Source organism: Microcaecilia unicolor, chromosome 13 (assembly GCF_901765095.1).
Source record: "Microcaecilia unicolor chromosome 13, aMicUni1.1, whole genome shotgun sequence".
NCBI lineage: Eukaryota > Metazoa > Chordata > Amphibia > Gymnophiona > Siphonopidae > Microcaecilia > Microcaecilia unicolor.
Window position 1 is genome coordinate 81,808,895 of NC_044043.1, and position 20,365 is coordinate 81,829,259.

General features: G+C 41.6%; 1 protein-coding gene across 7 annotated transcripts in view; it reads right to left on the bottom strand.

The window, feature by feature from the left end:
• Nucleotides 1–20,365, bottom strand: part of NPHP4 (nephrocystin 4) — a 205,788-nt gene that overhangs the window by 150,207 nt on the left and 35,216 nt on the right. For 6 of the 7 annotated variants that reach the window (XM_030222550.1, XM_030222549.1, XM_030222546.1 and 3 more), the window contains 2 exons: nt 14,378–14,442; nt 10,166–10,321 (listed from right to left, as the gene is read on the bottom strand). In XM_030222550.1, coding sequence (XP_030078410.1) covers nt 10,166–10,321; nt 14,378–14,442 — 221 coding nt within the window. Of the gene's footprint in view, nt 1–10,165; nt 10,322–13,173; nt 13,221–14,377; nt 14,443–20,365 lie in introns of those variants that run through there. The other variant, XM_030222552.1, reaches the window with a different exon arrangement.

Below are 20,365 nucleotides of genomic sequence, written 5' to 3' on the forward strand. Positions count from 1 at the left end.
CAGAAAAATGGACAATGTCACAGTGATCTGTTCAAAGCAAAGCTTTATGCAGCTCAACAATAAGGTCTACCACCATGACCTGTTAATCTTGACTGATAAGCAACAGTTCATCTTAGAAAATGAAAATGTGATAACCAGACACTCCTAAGCAATGAAATCAAGTACCAAAATGCTAAAAATCGCATGCCTAATATTCAATCAGTGATATTTATGGTGCTATTAACCATGGGCAAAATTTGATTTGGATATTCAATGCCAGGCCTAATCCAGGCGCCAGCATGAATATCTAGGTCTCGCTTGGCCACTGAGAGTTAACTGGGTGAAATATTCAGAACCAATACCTATCCGAGTTAATATCGTTGGGTGTTTGGATAACTTTTGGGTCTGCCCAGCTCTGCTTCAGTGGTCCTCTTAGATTTTCAGTGGCATTATCCAGTTATATGCCATTTAAGAATCCAGGAATTACAAGCTTCTCCTAACTGGTTATCACCGACTGAATATCAGCCCCAGAAATTTTATCCTCAGTAGTATCTTTATTTATTTAGATTTTGCTCACACCTTTTTCAGTAGTAGCTCAAGGTGAGTTACATTCAGGTACTCTGGATATTTCTCTGTCCCAGGAGGGCTCACAATCTAAGTCGGTCCTGAGGCCAATGGAGAGTTAAGTGACTTGCCCAAGATCACAAGGAGCAGCAGCGGGATTTGAACCGGCCACCTCTGGATTGCAAGACTGGTGCTCTAACCACTAGGCCACTCCTCCACTCTTGTCTAACAGTCTTACATTAGTGTTGCACCAAACATACTAGAGTAATAAAACCTGTTGACTATGATTGAAACACTGTTAATAAATTGGATTTGCTCTTTTATAGTGACCACACTCCAAAACAAACCTAAACTTGTTGATGGGCCTCAGAATCTAAACAAGAAAAATCCATTCTATTCACAGGAACAGTCAAAGTTGAAAAAAATATACAAAAAAAAAAAAAAAAAGATTGAGAGCTCTTTTACAAAGTGGCGGTAAGCCCAACACAGGCTTACTGCTCGCTAAAAAGAAAGTACTGCTGGGCTACCGCAGCAGCCCGGCGGTAGTTCCCACCCTCACCGCACATCATATATTTTTATTTTTGTAGTGCCGGTGTGTACCCAGCGTTAATCGGGCAGTGCCACGGGCTGCCCAGTTACCGCCGGTTTAATGCGGGATCCCTTACTGCAACCTCAATGGGTGGTGTCCCCCTCCAAAATAGCCATGGGGGAAGTGCTTCACTTGCCGCATGGTCATTGACTGATGAAAAGAAAAAGGGGGCCTTGGCGCTCATCAAAAACATGCGCCAACGACAGTGGAGGCCCCCTTTTGCCTCAGCTTAGTGAAAGAGGCCCTGAGTGAACAGCATATTTTGCCTGAAGGGGCTCATATTTCACATAAAGGACACCCAGGGTAACAATCAAGCATAGACAGATCCAACTGAACAGAGATCACCTCCAAGTTGAGAAATGTTTATGAATCTAACCAGTGAGATAAGATGCTTTGAAATGCAGAATGGGTGTATAGTCAGTCACCCTATATATTCAAGACTTGGGAAAAGAGCCAGGCTTTCACCTGCTTCCTGAAGTAGAGGTAGTCTTGAGTTATACGTAGCCCCTCTGGGAATAAATTCCAGAGCATGGGGACTACTCCTGAGAAGGCTCACTGGTAGGTATAACATCTTACAATTTCTTTTGATGAGGGTACAGATAGTGATGATCCTTGAGAAGATCTTAGAGGTCTTAAAGCTGTGTAAAGGGCTAACTTATTCTTTAAGTACTCTGGTCCATGTTGTCTGAGGACCTTGAAAATCAAACATAGTTTTAAATTTGGCTCTGTACAGTACTGGTAGCCAGAGTAGCTTTTGCAGGAAGGGTGTGATGTGGTCACGCAGCTTGCAACCTTCTATCAGTTGTGCAGCAGCATTCTGAAATAGTTTGAGCTGATACAATCATTTTGGTTTGGCCAGTGTACAGGGCATTACAGTAGTCTAGTCGTAATATTATCATGGCATGGACCACTGTGGTCAGACTCATCATTTCAATATATGGAGAGAGATTTCATAGCTGCCATAGGTGATAAGAGACAAGTTTTGAAGGTTATTTGAATTTGTGGAAACAGAGTGAGTGATGAGTCTAGCAATATTCCTGACCTGTGATTTTAGGGGGCATTCCTACTTCCCATAAGGTATTGGGTATTTGTCCATTTGTGTTTGGTACCTAAAGAATCTCTGTTTTATTTGGGTCAGGCAAAGTTTGTTGTTGTTTGCCCATTTCTGAGTTGCAGTTAGGCAGTCAGTTTACTCAGAACTGTCGGTAGATCTGGTTCAATGGGTATGAGTAGTTGCACATCATCAGCATAGATGTAGAATTTTGTGTCCATTGACCTAAGCAGCTCAGTTAGAGATTTGAGGTAGATATTAAATAAAATGGGAGTATGGATCCCTGTGGTACCTCATACTTCAGTGCCCAAGGAAATGATGTGCTATTGCTGAACAGAACTAATTACTGTCTATCTGATAGAATTTGAAGCAAGTAAATATTGTGCCACTGATTCCTATTTCTACCAATCTTGTAAGCAGGATATTATGATCCACTGTGTTGAAGGCTGCCGACAAATCGAGCACGAACAACACTAGTATCGAGGCAGATTCCCCGTTACGGTTTCTGTGCAGATCATCAAGAAGATACACAAGAACTGTCTCTGTTCCGTATCCAGGTCTGAGGCCAGATTGACATGGGTCTAGCCAATTACTTTCAATTAGCCAGTTGTTAAGTTGACTGCAGACTATCTTTTCTATAAGTTTTGCCAGGAAAGGAATGTTGGAGACTGGTTGGTAGTTTTCGAGCTTGTCCTGTTCCAGTGAGCTCTTTTTCAGTAGGGGGCACACCACAGTTCTTTTTAGTGTTGTTGGCAGCTGACAATTTTAGTGAACAAATAATGAACAGTTTAGTGACTGAATTATGTCAGAGTTGAGAATTTACGTCTGTCGACTTTATTTTGCACTGTAAATGGTATGCATTTCTTTCTATTTCTGTGGTGTTGTATGATATGCAGCGTCTAGTATCTCTGGTTTCAGTTTTTCTCTGCACGTTTTTTGTAGTCTCCTATTTTGTATCAGGTGGTTTTTAGTGATTTCCGGAAGTTTAGGTGGTCATACTTCGTTTTCAAGGCTTTGGTAATGCATCCCCCTGATGAAAATTCCTGGCTATGCCACTGGATAGCAGTGAACACAATCGAGTCAGAAGATAAAAAAGACAGACCGAGGAAACTACGCTTGCACAGTCCTTCCAATGTATAACCAGGAAACCTAGGCGCTCTCTGAGCTCTAGAGAGCAAATTCTAGATTTTGTTTTATTGTATGATGTTTTATTTTCTGTTTTGTGTACCTGGGTTGCATCAAAAATGGTTCTTTATATTTTTGGCACTTCCTATCTTCTACTGCTTTCTTTGATCTGTTTTGATCATTGTTAAAATCAGGATTAGTTCTTTAAGGGTGTGATAAAAATTCCCTTTGATGAGACACACAAAAAGCCTAAATGTTATCAGCTTAACTCCACACCGGCATATGGGTATTCTGATCCATGTCTAGCTTTCACAACATCTGTAGATGAATCAGAAAACTATGGCGAGAGTCACATTTCACAGCAACAAAGTTTGGCTGCCAACACTCATCTTTGCAGACCGTTTTCATTTTAAGTAGCTGATCAGAGACACTAATTTCCAAGAGTTCTGCACATATTACTGCACCAAAACATTCTTCAACTCTGAGTGCGGTAACATCTGCAATGCATCATGGGGGTTTGGAGCTGTTGGCACAAATATAACCACTCTCTTCATTTTGTGGCATTTATTTTTGTACTTTACAGATTGTGATAGTTTTTTTTTTAAGTATTATTATATTAGACTGTAAGGCTCTAACCACATTCTTTATATAGGTAACCTCTCTCACTTAGATAACATTTTGCACATCTGCCATAAATTACTCTAATTGTGCTTCAAATGACAGTTGTTTTCTTTCTGCTTTGTAAAATAATGAACTTGAAATGCTCATGATGGTTACTGATATAGCCATCAATCACAACATTTCACTGAGCCAAAAACAAACTCAAATTGTTGTTTTTCCCAAAGGAAGAAAATAAAATGACAGAAAAGTAGACATTCCAATTCTATTTCACTACCCAACAAGATTCTTTTTATCCAGTATCTTGAGCCTTTAAGAGCTCGAAGTTATAAGGCAGTCACCCATAGGCAACCAAAAACTCATCTTTTCACTTAATAACTTTTCTAATCAGAAGGACAGCTTGAAGCTCTGTTTTTTGACTGTTTTTATTGCACAAAATGTTCCAAACAAGCTCTAACACAACTTAAAAGAGAATCTACCAGTTCTCACAACTAATTGCTCAGACTTTTCTTTCCATTTCCAAATCATAAAAACAACATTGCATGCCAGAGCATGACAAGACTGACCTTTAATTTAAAAAACAAAGCACAAAGTGAAATGAAAGATTCAAAAACATGCCTGACACAAAAAACAGTTTCAAACACTTAGAAGAGACCTAAGACAGTGGAACTTTTATACAATTTATCAGCAGAGGAAATATTTATGTGGCAAACACAGATATTCTTTATTTCTAGAAGGAGATTTAACTGCAGCAACATTTTTTTGGACGTAAGCACTTTGCGTCTGCTCAGACTCTATAGAGCAGATATACAGGCGGCGGCAGTGGGTATTTTTGTTTTAAAGACGCAAACTGCTTTATTCCTGGATATTCAATTACAGGTCATGTCAGGGCACTGAAATTGAATATCCGAGTTATGTGGCTGGTTCTCTTTTATGCGGCTAAATGCTACTTTCAGCAACTCACTGACTTTTCCTTCTTTAGTTAACACAGAGAAAGGGTAAGTGCCTGCAGTGATGTAACCAGCTATTTTCAAATGTTGTTCTGGGCTCTTATTGGCCCAGAGTTTGAAGTTACCCAGGAATTACTGGCTTTTGCTCCAGTCTTAGCCAAGAAGAAAAGAGAGTAGGATCTCTTTGCTGAGGATCTGTGAACAGTTATATGTCCTGATCTTCCCAGGTACTATGTAGATAGTAAACAAATGGTTAGTTAGTGTTATAATTGATCCATATTTCAGTTGCACTTTTTCTGTTTCACTGTTCAATTTTTCAGACAATACACATTCCTTTTAGTTGATTGCCTCTGCTTGTCTGGACTGATAACGAATCCTGGTGGTTTGTGTGTTGGGTTTGTGAGTGCTTTCTGGGAACTGTGTGGCCTCCAGTAACCTAGAAATCACTGGGGATATTTTGTGAGTGGGAGACTCGCCCAGAAGCGGTTGGGACCCAGTCAGTGGGAGGAGGGTGGTAGTGTAGAGCACAAGCAACAGGTGCAGGTGGGCCTGGGCTATGCTGGGTTTAGATCCTCTAAGTGGCTGTGGGGTAACCCCAGGCAGGTGGCTAGGCATTTCGTGACAAGCAGTCTCTGCCCTTCCACCATCCACAAAAAGGCAGACTTTCACTTTAGCGATTAGTGGAGATATTCAGCAGCACTAATTGCTTAAGTACTACTAAATATCAGCGGATAGCCCCACATGATTTAACCAGCTCTTTAAATCACTCTGAATATTGACCCCTATATGCTTATTCCCCTATCATCAATATAAACAGTAGCAGCAACATAAATTTCTTTTGATTTACTACTACTACTACTACTATTTAGCATTTCTATAGCGCTACAAGGCATACGCAGCGCTGCACAAACATAGAAGAAAGACAGTCCCTGCTCAAAGAGCTTTTCAAGGTAACCAACTGAATTGTTAGGCACTTATAGAAACTGGTGAATGCACTATACCACCAGTCCAAGGATGGACCCCGATTTGTATTGTGGTTGTATCCTAGAAGACTATTTTTATTGAATACATTTATATCCCGCTTTTATCCAAGGTGGGTAACAAATATTCACATACATAATTTTATATAGATGGCACACATAGAGGGGCATAATCGAACGGGGCGCCCAAGTTGTCATGAGGGCGTCCTCGCAGGACGGCCCCGTAAAGGGGCGGGGCAACCCGTATTATCGAAATAAGATGGGTGTTCACCTTTTGTTTCGATAATACGGTCGGGGACACCCAAATCATGAAATTTAGGTCAACCTTAGAGATGGCCGTCCTTAGGTCGTTTTTAAGATGGTCGTCCCCAGTTGGTCATGGGAGGAGCCAGCATTTGTAGTGCACTGGTCATCCTCACATGCCGGGACACCAACCGGGCACCCTAGGGGGCACTGCAGTGGACTTCACAAATTGTTCCCAGCTGCATAGCTCCCTTACCTTCGATGCTGAGCCCCCCCCCAACCCCCCCCCAAAACCCACTCCCCACAACTGTACACCACTACCATAGCCCTAAGGGGTGAAGGGAGGCACCTACATGTTGGTACAGTGGGTTTTGGGGGGGTTTGGAGGACTCAACATTTACCACCACAAGTGTAACAGATAGGGGGGGGGATGGGCCTGGGTCCGCCTGCCTGAAGTGCACTGCACCCACTAAAAACTGCTCCGGGGACCTGCATACTGCTGTGATGGAGCTGGGTATGACATTTGAGGCTAGAAAAAAATGTTTTTAATTTTTTTTTTTGGGTGGGAGGGGGTTGGTGACCACTGGGGGAGTAAGGAGAGGTCTTCTGGTTAGTTCGGGAACCTTTTCGAGGCTCGGTGGTGAAAAAAAAAGGGACCAAGTAAAGTTGGCCAAATGTTCGTCAAGGACCCCTTCTTTTTTCCATTATCGGCCGAGGACGCCCATCTCTAAATCACACCCCAGTCCCGCCTTCGGTACGGTGCCGACAACCCCCGTGAATTTTGGTCGTCCCCACGACGGAAAGCAGTTGAGGACACCAAGATCAGCTTTCCATTATTTTCGGCGACTCTGAGAGAAGGACGCCCATCTCCCGATTTGTGTGGGAAGATGGGCGTCCTTCTCTTTCGAAAATTCACCTGATAGTCTTCAACAATCGTCATATACATGGTTTTAGATGGGTGGCAGTTACAATTATATGAAGAAGACACCTAGTAGCCTGTGTCATATACATAGTCTTCACTTATATAGACATGTAGTCACATATATAGTCTTCAATGGGATGCAGTTGTAATTATGTGGTGAGGAAACATGATCAGCAGAATGGGTGTCAGGTGTGGTTGAAAAGAAACACAAAACTAGGAATGGAGTTAACTATATAGGCCCTCATGAGGTTGGAAAGGCTTTCATGAACAGATGAGTTTTTAGTAACTGCTTGAATTGCTGAGTGTCTTCACATGCTCTCAGGTATCCCGGTACGGCGTTCCACAAGGATGGGGTGGCAATGAAGACAGCTCAATGTTTTGTCTCTATGTAGTTATATGATTTCGTGGCAGGTAGACATAGTTGATACGATGTCTTGGACCTTAGCGCTCATTTTGGTTTATATGATGCCATAATGTTTCAGAAGTAGGCAGGGGCTGTCCCAAATATGCATTGATACATCAGTACAAGAGTCTTGAATTGCACTCTGTACTGTACAGGAAGCCAGTGCAGTTTCTTTAGTGTTGGCATTATGTGTTCGGATTTTGGTATTCCAGTGATCAATCATGCAGCTGCGTTTTGGATGACCTGTAGAGCTTGCATTCGGGATGCTGGTATACCCAGAAATAGCAAGTTACAGTACAGTAAAATTGTCAGTATTAGGCTCTGTACAATCGTTTGGAAGTCATACAGTGTGACCATGTATTTCAACCTGCTCAATACACATAGTGAAAGAACGAAGCTGACTACATACAACATTAAAGAGAAACCTGCACAAACATAGTATATGTATATTTTGTTTTATATTTAGTTTATTATTTTTTATTATTTTTCTTTACTAACGGGAAATTTTTGAGTCAGAGAGCAAGTCACACCCCTAGGGCAGTGTTTATAAGTACAACGAAACAGTGGTCAGTGTCAGGGAGAATGACGACTGAAAGAAGCTAAGTAAGCTGTTTTTTTTTTTTTTTATTTTAGACAAAAAGAATTGCATACACAAGATTATCTGAAAAATGGGGCTTTTTAAGCCTATGATTGATAAGCAATGGTGCTTGATCGATACGATCGAAGTGGTGAAAAAGAACTTGAAGATGGGTCAACATTAGACATCTCTGCTATTCTGAGGCTTTTTCTCCCGTTAGTAAAGACAAATAAGAAAAAAGAATAAGAAAAAGAAAATAAAACAATATATACATTTAAAGTAAGATAAGTGCGCACTGAATGATTGCTTGCATTGTTATGATCTGAGAAAATACTGGACACTTGAATAGTGAAGTTTTGTTCTACTGTGGTATTGAAGTTATTTGAGCTTCACTCCTCTTGAGGATATATTATATGCCACATTAAAAAAATATGAAAAAGCAGTCCTCACTTTGTATACATTTGTTTGTACTTCTGTTTGGTACAGCTGATCGCTTGTAAATTCACTTGAAAGCAAATAACCAAATCACAAGCCCAGCAAAACACTGTCAGGCCTACACATTCTATTTTACTAAAGTAATTTTCTGTGGTAAGATGGCACTAGTTAGGAACATCAGAGGATAAGTCTAATCAAATCCAAGTCAGCACTTCTCATCAGCTTAAAGCAGGGGTTCTTAACCTGTGGTGGCCACACCCCCAAGAGGTTAAGGAAGAGATCATACAGGGTGCAGAGAAATATCTTGAAATCTGAGAAAATTTGCTGAAACTTTTAGACAGAGTGAAGGCAGTTATGCTACCAATAACTGTACTAACTATGCACTACTGTAATTTTAGTGACAAGTTAGCAGTTAACAGTTTGTGGCTAACAGCGATATATGTAGCTGGCAGTGGTTGCAAGTAGACAAGTGGTTTAGGAATGGGGGTGCAAGGGTTTCATTGATCAGTTAAAAGAATGCAGGAACCAAAATTATTATTAATAATAAGCATAAAATATCTACAGTGACAATATTATTTTCTAATTTATTTCCTAGTTGGAACATTTTCATACACATCATCTACAGCACCCAAGCAGGGAACCCCAGCTGCTGCTCAGCAGTGGTAAACAGGTTATCACCTCAAGAACACACACCTGTGCAGCATAAGAAAGGCAACCATACCTTTAACTGTAATGGTTATTCATTAGGTCAATGGTTCCCAAACCTGGTCCTGGAGGCACCCCAGCCAGTAAGGTTTTCAGGATATCCACAATGAAGATTCATAAAAGAGATTTGCATGCATTGCCTCCACTGCATGCAGATCTCTCTCATGAATCTTCATTGTGGGTATCCTGAAACCCTGACTGGCTGGGGCGCCTCCAGGACCAGGTTTGGGAACCACTGCCTTAGGCAATTATTAGCAACTGTGCAATGCAGAATTTGTACATAATTCTTTATCTGTGCAGACGTTTGCACTTCTGGCATAAACTTCTATACAGGAACCAAGCAGAAAGACTTTGCAGCTCAAAAGAATCTCACCTCTTCCCCATGCTAATCACAGCATGAGCAGGAGGAAAGTGGCTTCATATCAGGCCCTCTCCTCTGCCATCTTGGGATGGAGCTTGGAGAGTAATATTACTGAAAACAATGGAACTTGGCCTTATGATAGGAGAATGCTACCCAAAATAAATTAAACAAAACATGCAGAGTTTAAAAAAAAAATTGTACAGAATTTCCCTATGACAGAAGCTGTGAAAATAATTTAAAAAAAACAGAAGAAAAGCTCAAGTGGCTGTAAATGAAGGTTCATAGCACCACAGGTCCAGGCAAGGCTGTTCCCAATGCATTTGGGAGCCTAAGGAGGAGGAAACTGCCAGGCTATTAAATTTCCAAAATATTATTCTGAATGTATTTTTAAAGCACTCACTTCAGAAGTCTTCCACTGTCAGTTAATGCCACTGAATCTCACTGCTGGTTGGCTGCCATTAAAAATAGGGGCATAAAAATAATTCAAAGTACAGCGGTACTTTCTATAGTAGACAAGGACCCAATTCAAATCAAAAGCAAAATAAAACCGTGTCTAACTTCTAACAGAGAATAACATTTAAAATGTTTACTATGAGTCAAATACTATAATCTCTGGAAACGCAAATTAACTACATACATATAAGTAAATAGAAAATTCCTTACATGTTTCTCCTTGTGCAGGAACCATGCCAGGAATTCTCTCTAATCCAGATGTCAGCAGGTTCTCAGGGAGCAGGTGCTTTACTGTCTCCAGAGGAGGGTGTGGACGGAAAGTGTAATAAACTTGACTATTCTCTATTAACGTCAGGCATTTGTTCACTCCAAGAGAAAGCAAAAACAAAATATTTTAATGGGTTTCTCTCATGGTTTGGGAAATCAATAAACCTTTTGTAAAAATTGCTACTTCTACTGTATCAATTATAACATAAGCTGCTTTTTCAAAGTCAGCATAGCTGTCTACGTACCTTTATAAAATAAGCATCCAGAACTGTTCCCTGTAAGGCCACAAAATTTTACCTCCTCCAGAAGCGATGCAAGTACTCTGTGCTTGTACTTGTATACTTTATAAAAAACACACATACAACACAACTCTGCCTCGGCTCTCCCAAACTACGCCTCTGGAATACCTATGTATCATCTTGCTGGCATGCATACTTGAACATGTAATTCCATACGGGCCATTCTCAGCAAGTAAAACATGTTCCTCATGTGAAAACTGATTTTTATAAAATTACATGGGTCATACACATGTAAAAAGTAGATGCATTGCAAGAGTGCACTTAATGCAATCTGTGCATAGGTATACAGGGGATGCAGACAGTATGTACATGAATAGTTCATAAAATGTGTGTGCACAGAGTGTACACACTGTATGCACATTTACAGTTTCGTAAAAAGAACCTGTAAATATTTGCAAGAGAATTGGTGTGCTACAATGGGTTATTTTATGATCCTATTCTATAAAGGCATATCAACGTCTATGTTGACTTTCTAAGAAAAAAATACTAAAACATATTGGTCACACAGTCTACGGGGTGGACTAGTATGGAATCAAAAAGCATGATCGGCATGAAGGAATTCCTAAGTTCAATGCATTATATATATTGCATATCCAATATCCCATAATAATCCAAAATAATTTTTTTAAAGACCTTTAGAGATGGGCTCTAAGGTATTCTCATCCCCCCATTCGGGGCTACTCAAAAAAACCCTTTTGGGATTTCACATATGCACCCCGTTATGAAATTACCCCCTAATGCTTGCTTTGATCAATTTGCAGTGTTTGATTATAAATTACCATTTTGACGGGTGGCCTAGTTAATTGATGTTGTTGAGAAGAGCATAAAGTACGGGGTGGACTAGCATGGAATCAAAAAGCATGATCGGCATGAAGGAATTCCTAAGTTCAATGCATTATATACTTGAGTTAGGATCTTAAGGGGATCCGCAGGAGCACTCAGATTTTCTGTCCACGAAATATTCTTTGGGGGAAGTCTGAATTTGAGCACACCTCCAATGGATCTGAGAAGAAAGACCAGCCCTCCATCTGGGGATATTTCCTTTAGACTGATAGCAGGAGCCAATATTTATACCACATCTATTGTAGTGCTACTAGGACAGTTACAGAACATGCACAGCACAAAATACAAACAACATATAAGACCAGATAATCCTGACAATAAATACTAATTATTACCAAAAAAAACCTCTAGTCTGTGTCCACTAAAACTCACATCCAAAGGCATCAAAAAACAAAGTTTTTAATTTTTTCACACTAACCAAATTAAATTCATTTCCGATTTCAATAGGCAATGAACTCCAGGCCATAGGGCCTGCTACGGAAAGCATACAAGTCAACCAGGCAGTCTTCATTAAATGGAAAACCAGTAGCCACTGTTAACTGGATATCAAATTATATTCAAGAACACAATCTTGTAAAACAGAACTTAATTGAGCACCAACTTTATGTACACTCTTCCATATCAAATAAAGTATCTCCACTGTACTCCAAAAAGGACCAATGTTGATGTTTCCTAGCCTTCACTTGATATACTGCATCAGTGTTCTTTGATGCCCGTACCACAGACTGAGAATCCCTCAACAACTTCGGACAAGACTTCATTAGTGAATGGCTCCAATGACCTCTATTCAATGCTCAATCTTGAAGGTTATTGATGTCCTTTCAGTGTCAATATATCCTGTGTCAATGCAGATCTCGGGCTGATGCCTCCAGAGTCAACACACTTACATAAGATTTATTGGACAAAAAGCTCTTTTCTATGCTGTCTATGGCACTGAAGTTCTCTAGATGATATAAGCTGATATGATACTTTAGAATTATGATAGGGTCCAAAGCATACCAGGCACTAACTATATGCATCTAATTAAGTGCATAAGTATTGCCATACTGGGAAAGACCAAAGGTCCATCAAGCCCAGCATCCTGTTTCCAACAGTGGCCAATCCAGGTCACAAATACCTGGCAAGATCCCCAAAAAGTACAAAACATTTTATACTGCTTATCCCAGAAATAGTGGATTTTCCCAAGTCCATTTAACAATGGTCTATGAACTTTTCCTTTAGGAAGCCGTCCAAACCTTTTTTAACCTCTGCTAAGCTAACTGCCTTTATCACATTCTCTGGCAATGAATTCCAGAGTTTAATTACACGTTGAGTGACAAAATATTTTCTCTGATTTGTTTTAAATTTACTACTTTGTACCTTCATTGCATGCCCCCTAGTCCTAGTATTTTTGGAATGAGTAAACAAGCGATTCAAGTCTATTCGTTAGTGCTAGTTACATACAAATTAGCCACTAATTGGCACTAAAAATCAATAATCACTGATAATTGGAACTAATTGGCACTAATTTGCAGTTCTGTGCTTAACTGTATTTAGTCGCTATTCTAGAAACAATGCACAAAATGTATAGCACATAACTAAAAGCAGGCTGTGGACATGGGTAGGTCAAGGGCGTGCCCAGCACTTATGCACTAAGATTCTAGAATACTGACAGTTACAAACACAACTGCAATAGTCATGGACATTCACACCAGCCGTTGACATGGCCTAATTGGCCGTGCCTAAATGTTCACACATAAATGCCCACTTACGCTAGTATTCTATATTGGCAATTACATGCGTAATTGACAATATAAAATTCAGGCTTACTGCGCAGCATCCCAGTGCTTAAACTTCAATATTTTTCCAGAATAACCCTGTTAATGCAATGATTACAATTAGTCCAAAATATAGCAGCTACATGATAGTACCATGTGCAATGAGCTGATCATGTAACTTGACTACAAGAGCAAGGATTTATTTTAAAATCTTAATCTTATGGGTCAATATACAGCATACAGGTCAGCATTTTTTAAAAATAGTGACCGCTACGGGTTGAATTAGGCCCAGACATTCAGGGCCAGAGCTAATAATCAGCAGCACTCTCCAGTTACGTGTTGCTAACTATTAGCATTTGGGCTGACCAGCACGAGCCTCTTCTGCTCAGTTAAATCGCTCTGAAGCGTCGTGCATGCTCAGTTTCAATAAAATGAATGCGATGTGAGGGGAAGAGCAGGGCAGGAAAAGTGGCAGAAAGCCGGAGACCAGCGCTGGACAAAAGCTTCAGCTGCGGGTGTTGGGGACCCCTGCCAGCCAAACCAGGGGCCCCAGAGCCAATTTTGGGGGCCCAGGCCTCTGTGGCCCCCTGTAGCTATGCCACTGGATAAGGCACACAATCCCTCCCACTTCTTCAAGAGATGTTTAGCTGTGTTGAGCTTGGGAAATGAGGTGACAAGGGTGGGACTACACACGCTCAGCAATTTACACTGGCAATGTTGAATGACATTATTATTATTTATTATTTCTTACATTTGTACCCCGCGCTTTCCCACACAATGCAGGCTCAATGCGGCTTACATAGTAATTTGAAATACAAAGTCATATAATAGAAATTTCAAAACATTATAAGTTGAGCTTGACAGTGTATGATAAGTTGATCTTGATAATGTATGCTTAGAATAAGAAAAGGTAGACGGATAGGATAGTATAAATTTGGGAGAAATGGGGTAAGGAGGGATAAAAAGGGGACATGGAGAAGAGAAGGATGGGATGAGTAGAGGGGGAATGGGAGAGGAGGTACTTGTGTGCTTTATCAATCCTGCTGTCTATGAAAAACACCTGTTATATTCTGTTGGAGCTGGAAAGAACAAAAATATTGGTAAAATAGTAAAAATGACCAGTTTCATATAGGTTTGAGTACTATGCATATTTTTCAAATGCCAAGTACAATTTACATTTACTGAAAAAAATTCTCATTTTCCCATTTTGCTGCCATCTCCCCATCTCAGATCCTAAGGCATTTAGTGCAACTTACATTCTATAAGGTCCTGAAGAATGGGATGTAAAAGCGCTCTGGGTGTTCCATGATACAATTTTATTCTAAAATGTAAAAAAGATCAAAACAATTGAAACAAATTTAACTATATAAAGAAAAATCATAAAAATAACAGGTACCTAATTATGACCCTAACAAGCACAGTAAGGCTGTATCTCATTTCCTACAACAAACTAAGATAAAAGGCAAAGTTGTAGGCTACAACCCAGGGGCGTAGCCAGACTTGCGTGGGAGGGAGGTCCATAGCTCGAGGGGAGGGGGCACATTTTAGCCCCCCCTGCCGCCGCCCCCTCCCGCCGCCATTGTCGCCCCCCCCCCCCGTCTCTGCCGACTCCCCTCCCGCCGCGAACCCTCCCCCGCCACCGCCTACCTTCCGTTTTGTTGGCGGGGGACCCCAGTCCCCGCCAGCCGACGTCCTCTCCCGTAGAACGCAGCGGCACTGGCGCTGGCAGAGAAGTCTTCTTCCTTGCATGCTGACGTCCTGCACGATGTACGTGCAGGACGTCAGACTCAGAGAACAGAACTGTTCTATGTGCAGGACGTCAGCATGCAAGGAAGAAGACTTTTCTCTGCCAGTGCCGCTGCGTTCTACGGGAGAGGACGTCAGCTGGCGGGGAGTGGGGTCCCCCGCCAGCAAAAGGGAAGGTAGGCGGCGGCGTGGGGCGGGTTCGCCGGGAGGGGGGTCCCCACTGAAATCTACGGGGGCCCAGGCCCCCTCAGGCCCCACGTAGCTATGCCACTGTTACAAGCCCATAGCAGTTGTAAGACCACATCAAGGGCCCTGTTTACTAAGCCATGCTATAGGAGCGCTAGCCCTATTTTAGTAAATAGGGCCCCATTCAGCGCTGCGTGCATCTGGTAGCGCTATATAAATGCTATTAGTAGTAGTAGTAAGAAGGTTAGCATAAGTTACACAGAGTGACCATTGTTGAAACTAATTTGTCAATAGGCAGGAGGAGGCTAGATGTTTTGGAGAAAACTTGTTTTTTTTGGCAGCTATATATGGATTTAGAAGCTTAGTGCTAATACATGGAAGGGGACCCGAGTGTTGATTAATTTTTGGTTTGGAAAGTATCAAAGATAACGACAACAATGGCCTGTAGTGGCTTATCAGTGGAGGTAGTGAAGGCCTGTATTTTATCAAATTCTGGGACTGATAAGGAGTGTAGTAGTAGGAAAAATGTTGAAGGCTAAGGTAAAAGATATGGGGAATTTGTAGAGTGTCAAACTGGTATTGTATTCTTATCTAACTAAAATGGAAGAATCTAAATTGAATTTATAAGATAGGTCTTTTCTGTAATAGGTTACTATCCAGCTTATAATCGAACGAGAAAAACGCCCAAGTTCCGACCTAAATCGGGAGATGGACGTTTATCTCACAAAAACGAATAAAGCGGTATCTCAAAAAAAGATATAGTAGAATTGGAAAAGGTACAGCGAAGGGCGACGAAAATGATAGTGGGGATGGGACGACTTTCCTATGAAGAGAGGCTGAGAAGGCTAGGGCTTTTCAGCTTGGAGAAGAGACGGCTGAGGGGAGATATGATAGAAGTGTATAAAATAATGAGTGGAATGGATCGGGTGGATGTGAAGCGACTGTTCACGCTATCCAAAAATACTAGGACTAGAGGGCATGAGTTGAAGCTACAGTGTAGTAAATTTAAAACGAATCGGAGAAAATTTTTCTTCACCCAACGTGTAATTAGACTCTGGAATTCGTTGCCGGAGAACGTGGTACGGGCGGTTAGCTTGACGGAGTTTAAAAAGGGGTTAGATAGATTCCTAAAGGACAAGTCCATAGACCGCTATTAAATGGACTTGGAAAAATTCCGCATTTTTAGGTATAACTTGTCTGGAATGTTTTTACGTTTGGGGAGCGTGCCAGGTGCCCTTGACCTGGATTGGCCACTGTCGGTGACAGGATGCTGGGCTAGATGGACCTTTGGTCTTTCCCAGTATGGCACTACTTATGTACTTATGTACTAATCGAAAGCCGATTTTTGGGCGTTTTCAACTGCACTCCGTCGCGGATGCGGACAAAGTTTATGGGGGCGTGTCAGAGGTGTGGCGAAGGCGGAACTGGGGCGTGGTTATCTGCCGAACAGAGATGGGCGCATTTCACAGATAATGGGACAAAAGTATGCGTTTTTAGCTAGAATTTAGGGCACTTTTCCTGGACCCTGTTTTTTCACGAATAAGGCCCCAAAAAGTGCCCTAAATGACCAGATGACCACTGGAGGGAATCGGGGATGACCTCCCCTGACTCCCCCAGTGGTCATAAACCCCCTCCCACCTCAAAAAATGATGTTTCACAACTTTTTATTTTGACCCTCAAATGTCATACCCACCTCCCTGGCAGCAGTATGTAGGTCCCTGGAGCAGTTGTTAGGGGGTGCAGTGGACTTCAGGCAGGTGGACCCAGGCCCATCCCCCCCCTACCTGTTACAATTGTGCTGCTTAATGCTTAGTCGTCCAACCCCCCCCCCCCCCCCCCCCCGAACCCACTGTACCCACATGTAGGTGCCCCCCTTCACTCCTTAGGGCTATAGTAATGGTGTAGACTTGTGGGCAGTGGGTTTTGAGGGGGATTTGGGGGGGCTCTACACACAAGGGAAGGGTGCTATGCACCTGAGAGCTCTTTTACCTTTTGTTCTGTTTTTGTAAAAGTGCCCCCTAGGGTGCCTGGTTGGTGTCCTGGCATGTTAGGGGGACCAGTGCACTACGACTCCTGGCCCCTCCCACGAACAAATGCCTTGGATTTATTCGTTTTTGAGCTGGGCGATTTCATTGTCCATTATCGCTGAAAAGCAAAAACGCCCAGCTCATAACTTGGCGAATAAAACATGGACGTCTAATTTTTTCGAAAATACGCTTGGGTCCGCCCCTTCACGGACCCGTTCTCGGAGATAAACGCCCATGGAGATAGGCGTTTCTGTTCGATTATGCCCCTCCATGTATTTTGGGTCCAACTTAAACTTTACTCTTTGGCATGCACTTCTTACCATTATAGAGATAATTTTGATACTGATAATAACCAAATAAAACAACTGGTTCTTTTCAAATCTTCTTAAAACAGAAATCCCACATATGTGGGGTGAGAAACATTTCATCTGATCTATTGTATGTTTTCTTGGAAGTTGGAACTATCAAATATTTTCTTAGGTTTCCACAGCTGGCATCATTGCTGCAGCTGTCCGGGTCTTGCCACATCTGAGTAAGTGGAACCAACCAACATGTCAGCCACCTTGCTGTGGCTTTCTTCAGGATATGCTGTTAGATCTGCAGTTTTTCTTTATACAGTGGGTTCTCAAACCTGATTTGTTGGGGTTTGAGGTGGGTGGTTTCCTCTGGAAGGAAAGAGATTTTTGCATGAAATGGCTGGAAAGTTAGTTGGTCACAATTTTGAATTTTGGCAGTATAAATATACTAGCATGAACTTCCGAAGTCTTTTCTTCCTGTTAGACAAAATATTTCAGCCTGTGCATTTTGCTGTGGTTAACAAATAATTCAGTATCAGGCTGCGTCCCACACAGCGCAATGGGTGGCAGTAAGTGCTCCCAACACGAAATGGCCGCGCGGCAAGTGTTTCACTAGCCAGGTGGCCATTTTTTGAAAAAATGAAAGACCTGCCTTTTACTCATTGCAGTAAAAGGGGGCCTCTGCATGCATCGAAAACACGCACCAATGCCAGCGCAGGCCCCCTTTTGCCGCAGCTTCATAAAAGGACCCCTATGTAAATTTGTAAGTCTAAGTGCTTTGAAAATACACCTCCGTATGCGCCTATATGCTTTGCAGCTTTGGAGAGTTATTTTGTAACAGGTAAACTAGGTTGGAAGTCCAAATACATAATCCCTCCTTTCAGCACCCTTCTCCACCACCGCCAACTCAAATAGTAGTAGTAGTAAATACATGCCCATGCGTCCTTATAAAATGGCTTCACAAAACCTGTTAGAATCATGGCTGAAATAGACCCTGCTTGGGAGATGATATAAATGTACATAGTGGTATGTATTTTATAATCTATGCATATCCTTCATGGCTTTGTCCATGCTCCACCCAAAGTACTCTCCAGCCTACAAGCAGATCATCTTTTTTGTTACTGTGCATATTTTCACACACATATACCATCTAGTGGTTTTATTAGAGGCCTTGCACATGCAAAAAACAGAGTTTATATCTGAGAAATCCTTTATAAATTACCTCCTGTAATTTTCAAGGACATTTACCTAGGTAAACAGGCACTTCTTGGGTAAGACATCCTCACTGAAATATTCCTTCCTCAAATATTATTAAAAATACATATGCATTCCATAGTGCAGGTACTTCAACTGCTTTGAAAAGAAAGCATTCCTATGAGAGTGTTTTGGTTGTGAGAGGAAAATGGTATAAGTTCATTGGCAGGGCAATTCTACAAGCACTTATGCACATCAAAGACAAAATTAATTGATAGGCAGTCACCTATGTGCACCAGGCACTATTCTATCTGACAGCTCCTAAATGCCATAGTGCCTAACTAAAAGGGGGGCATACAAGTGGGTAGAACTTGGGAGGGCCATGGACATGGCTCCTAGTTATAGGCATAATTTATAGAATATGATAAATTATGTGCTGCATCTAGGCACACCATCTTATGTCTGGCATTGACATGATGTAAGAAGGCGTGCCTAGACCCAGACAGCCACAACAATGATGCCAGCTGCAAAAACCTAAGAAAACATTTATGAAAGTCCCAACTTCAAAAAAAAACAGAAGTATCTTTCTGCAAAAAGAATGTTTCAGACTTTTTGTGTAAGTAAGGTTGAAATATCCCAGTGCACACAATATGAACTCAAAACACACAGGAATATTTTGCACTAAAATCACTTGTTCGAATATTTAATTAAAACATTACATGAACTAGTTTAATAATGGAGATGTTCTTTGACAGAGAGGGCATGAAACATTAAAACTCCGGGAAAGTCTCAGCGGATCATTTATTTATTTACTAGCCGTTGAGCCCGTAAAAACGGGCTAGTAAAGGAAGGGGGGGGGGTTGAAAGCCCCCCCCCCCGGATAGGTCGCCCCCCCCCCCCCCCCCAGAGTCCCTTCCGCCACCCGGGCCGGGTGGGGGGAGCGGTAGCGGCAACCCTGGGGGGGGGAGCGGTCGCGACGGCAGTTCCCTCACTCGCAGGTGCGCAGGTTCCCTCTCTGTCACGCCCCCATCATCACGTATTGACGTGGGGGCTGGACAGAGAGGGTCTCTACTGTGCATTTGCGAGTGAGTACGCCTCTTGCCATTTATATGTTTGATTTATTGCATTTGTATCCCACATTTTCCCACCTATTTGCAGGCTCAATGTGGCTTACAGAGTTTTGTTATGACATAGTCATTCTAGGTCATCCGATACTATTTTATCAGATACAATTGGTAATGTACAAGGTTTAAGTAAGGGCAGAAAGAAGGAGGATGTTATGCAGGATAGTATAGAAGGTGGACTATAATACTGGCTAGGTTGGTGAGGTAGTTTTGTAAGGCTATGGGTTATCTTTGTAGGCCTTGTTGAAGAGATATGTCTTCAGAGATTTGCGAAAGTTAGTTATTTCGTCATTAGTTTTCAGGGCTGTAGGTAGTGCATTCCACAACTGCGTGCTCATGTAAGAGAAGGTGTTAAAGTAGAGTTCTCATACCAAAGTAGAAAACAAATCAATTGTCAGTCTAATAAAGTTTTATAAAAAGACTTCAAGACCTCACAAAAGTGGAATTACTGTTGGTACTGCTCCAACTGAAAATCATCTTAAACAAATTCTGCATAATATCCTTTGATTCTTCATCTCATTTAAATATTTTATATAACACGAAAGACTTTGAAATCCATTTTAAAACTAGCTGTTTCATGACTTGCAGAATATTTCTTTCTTTCACTGTTATATCTTATTGATATTGTTTAAAAAGCTTATTATCTCTGCATATTTATATCGTTGGCTTCA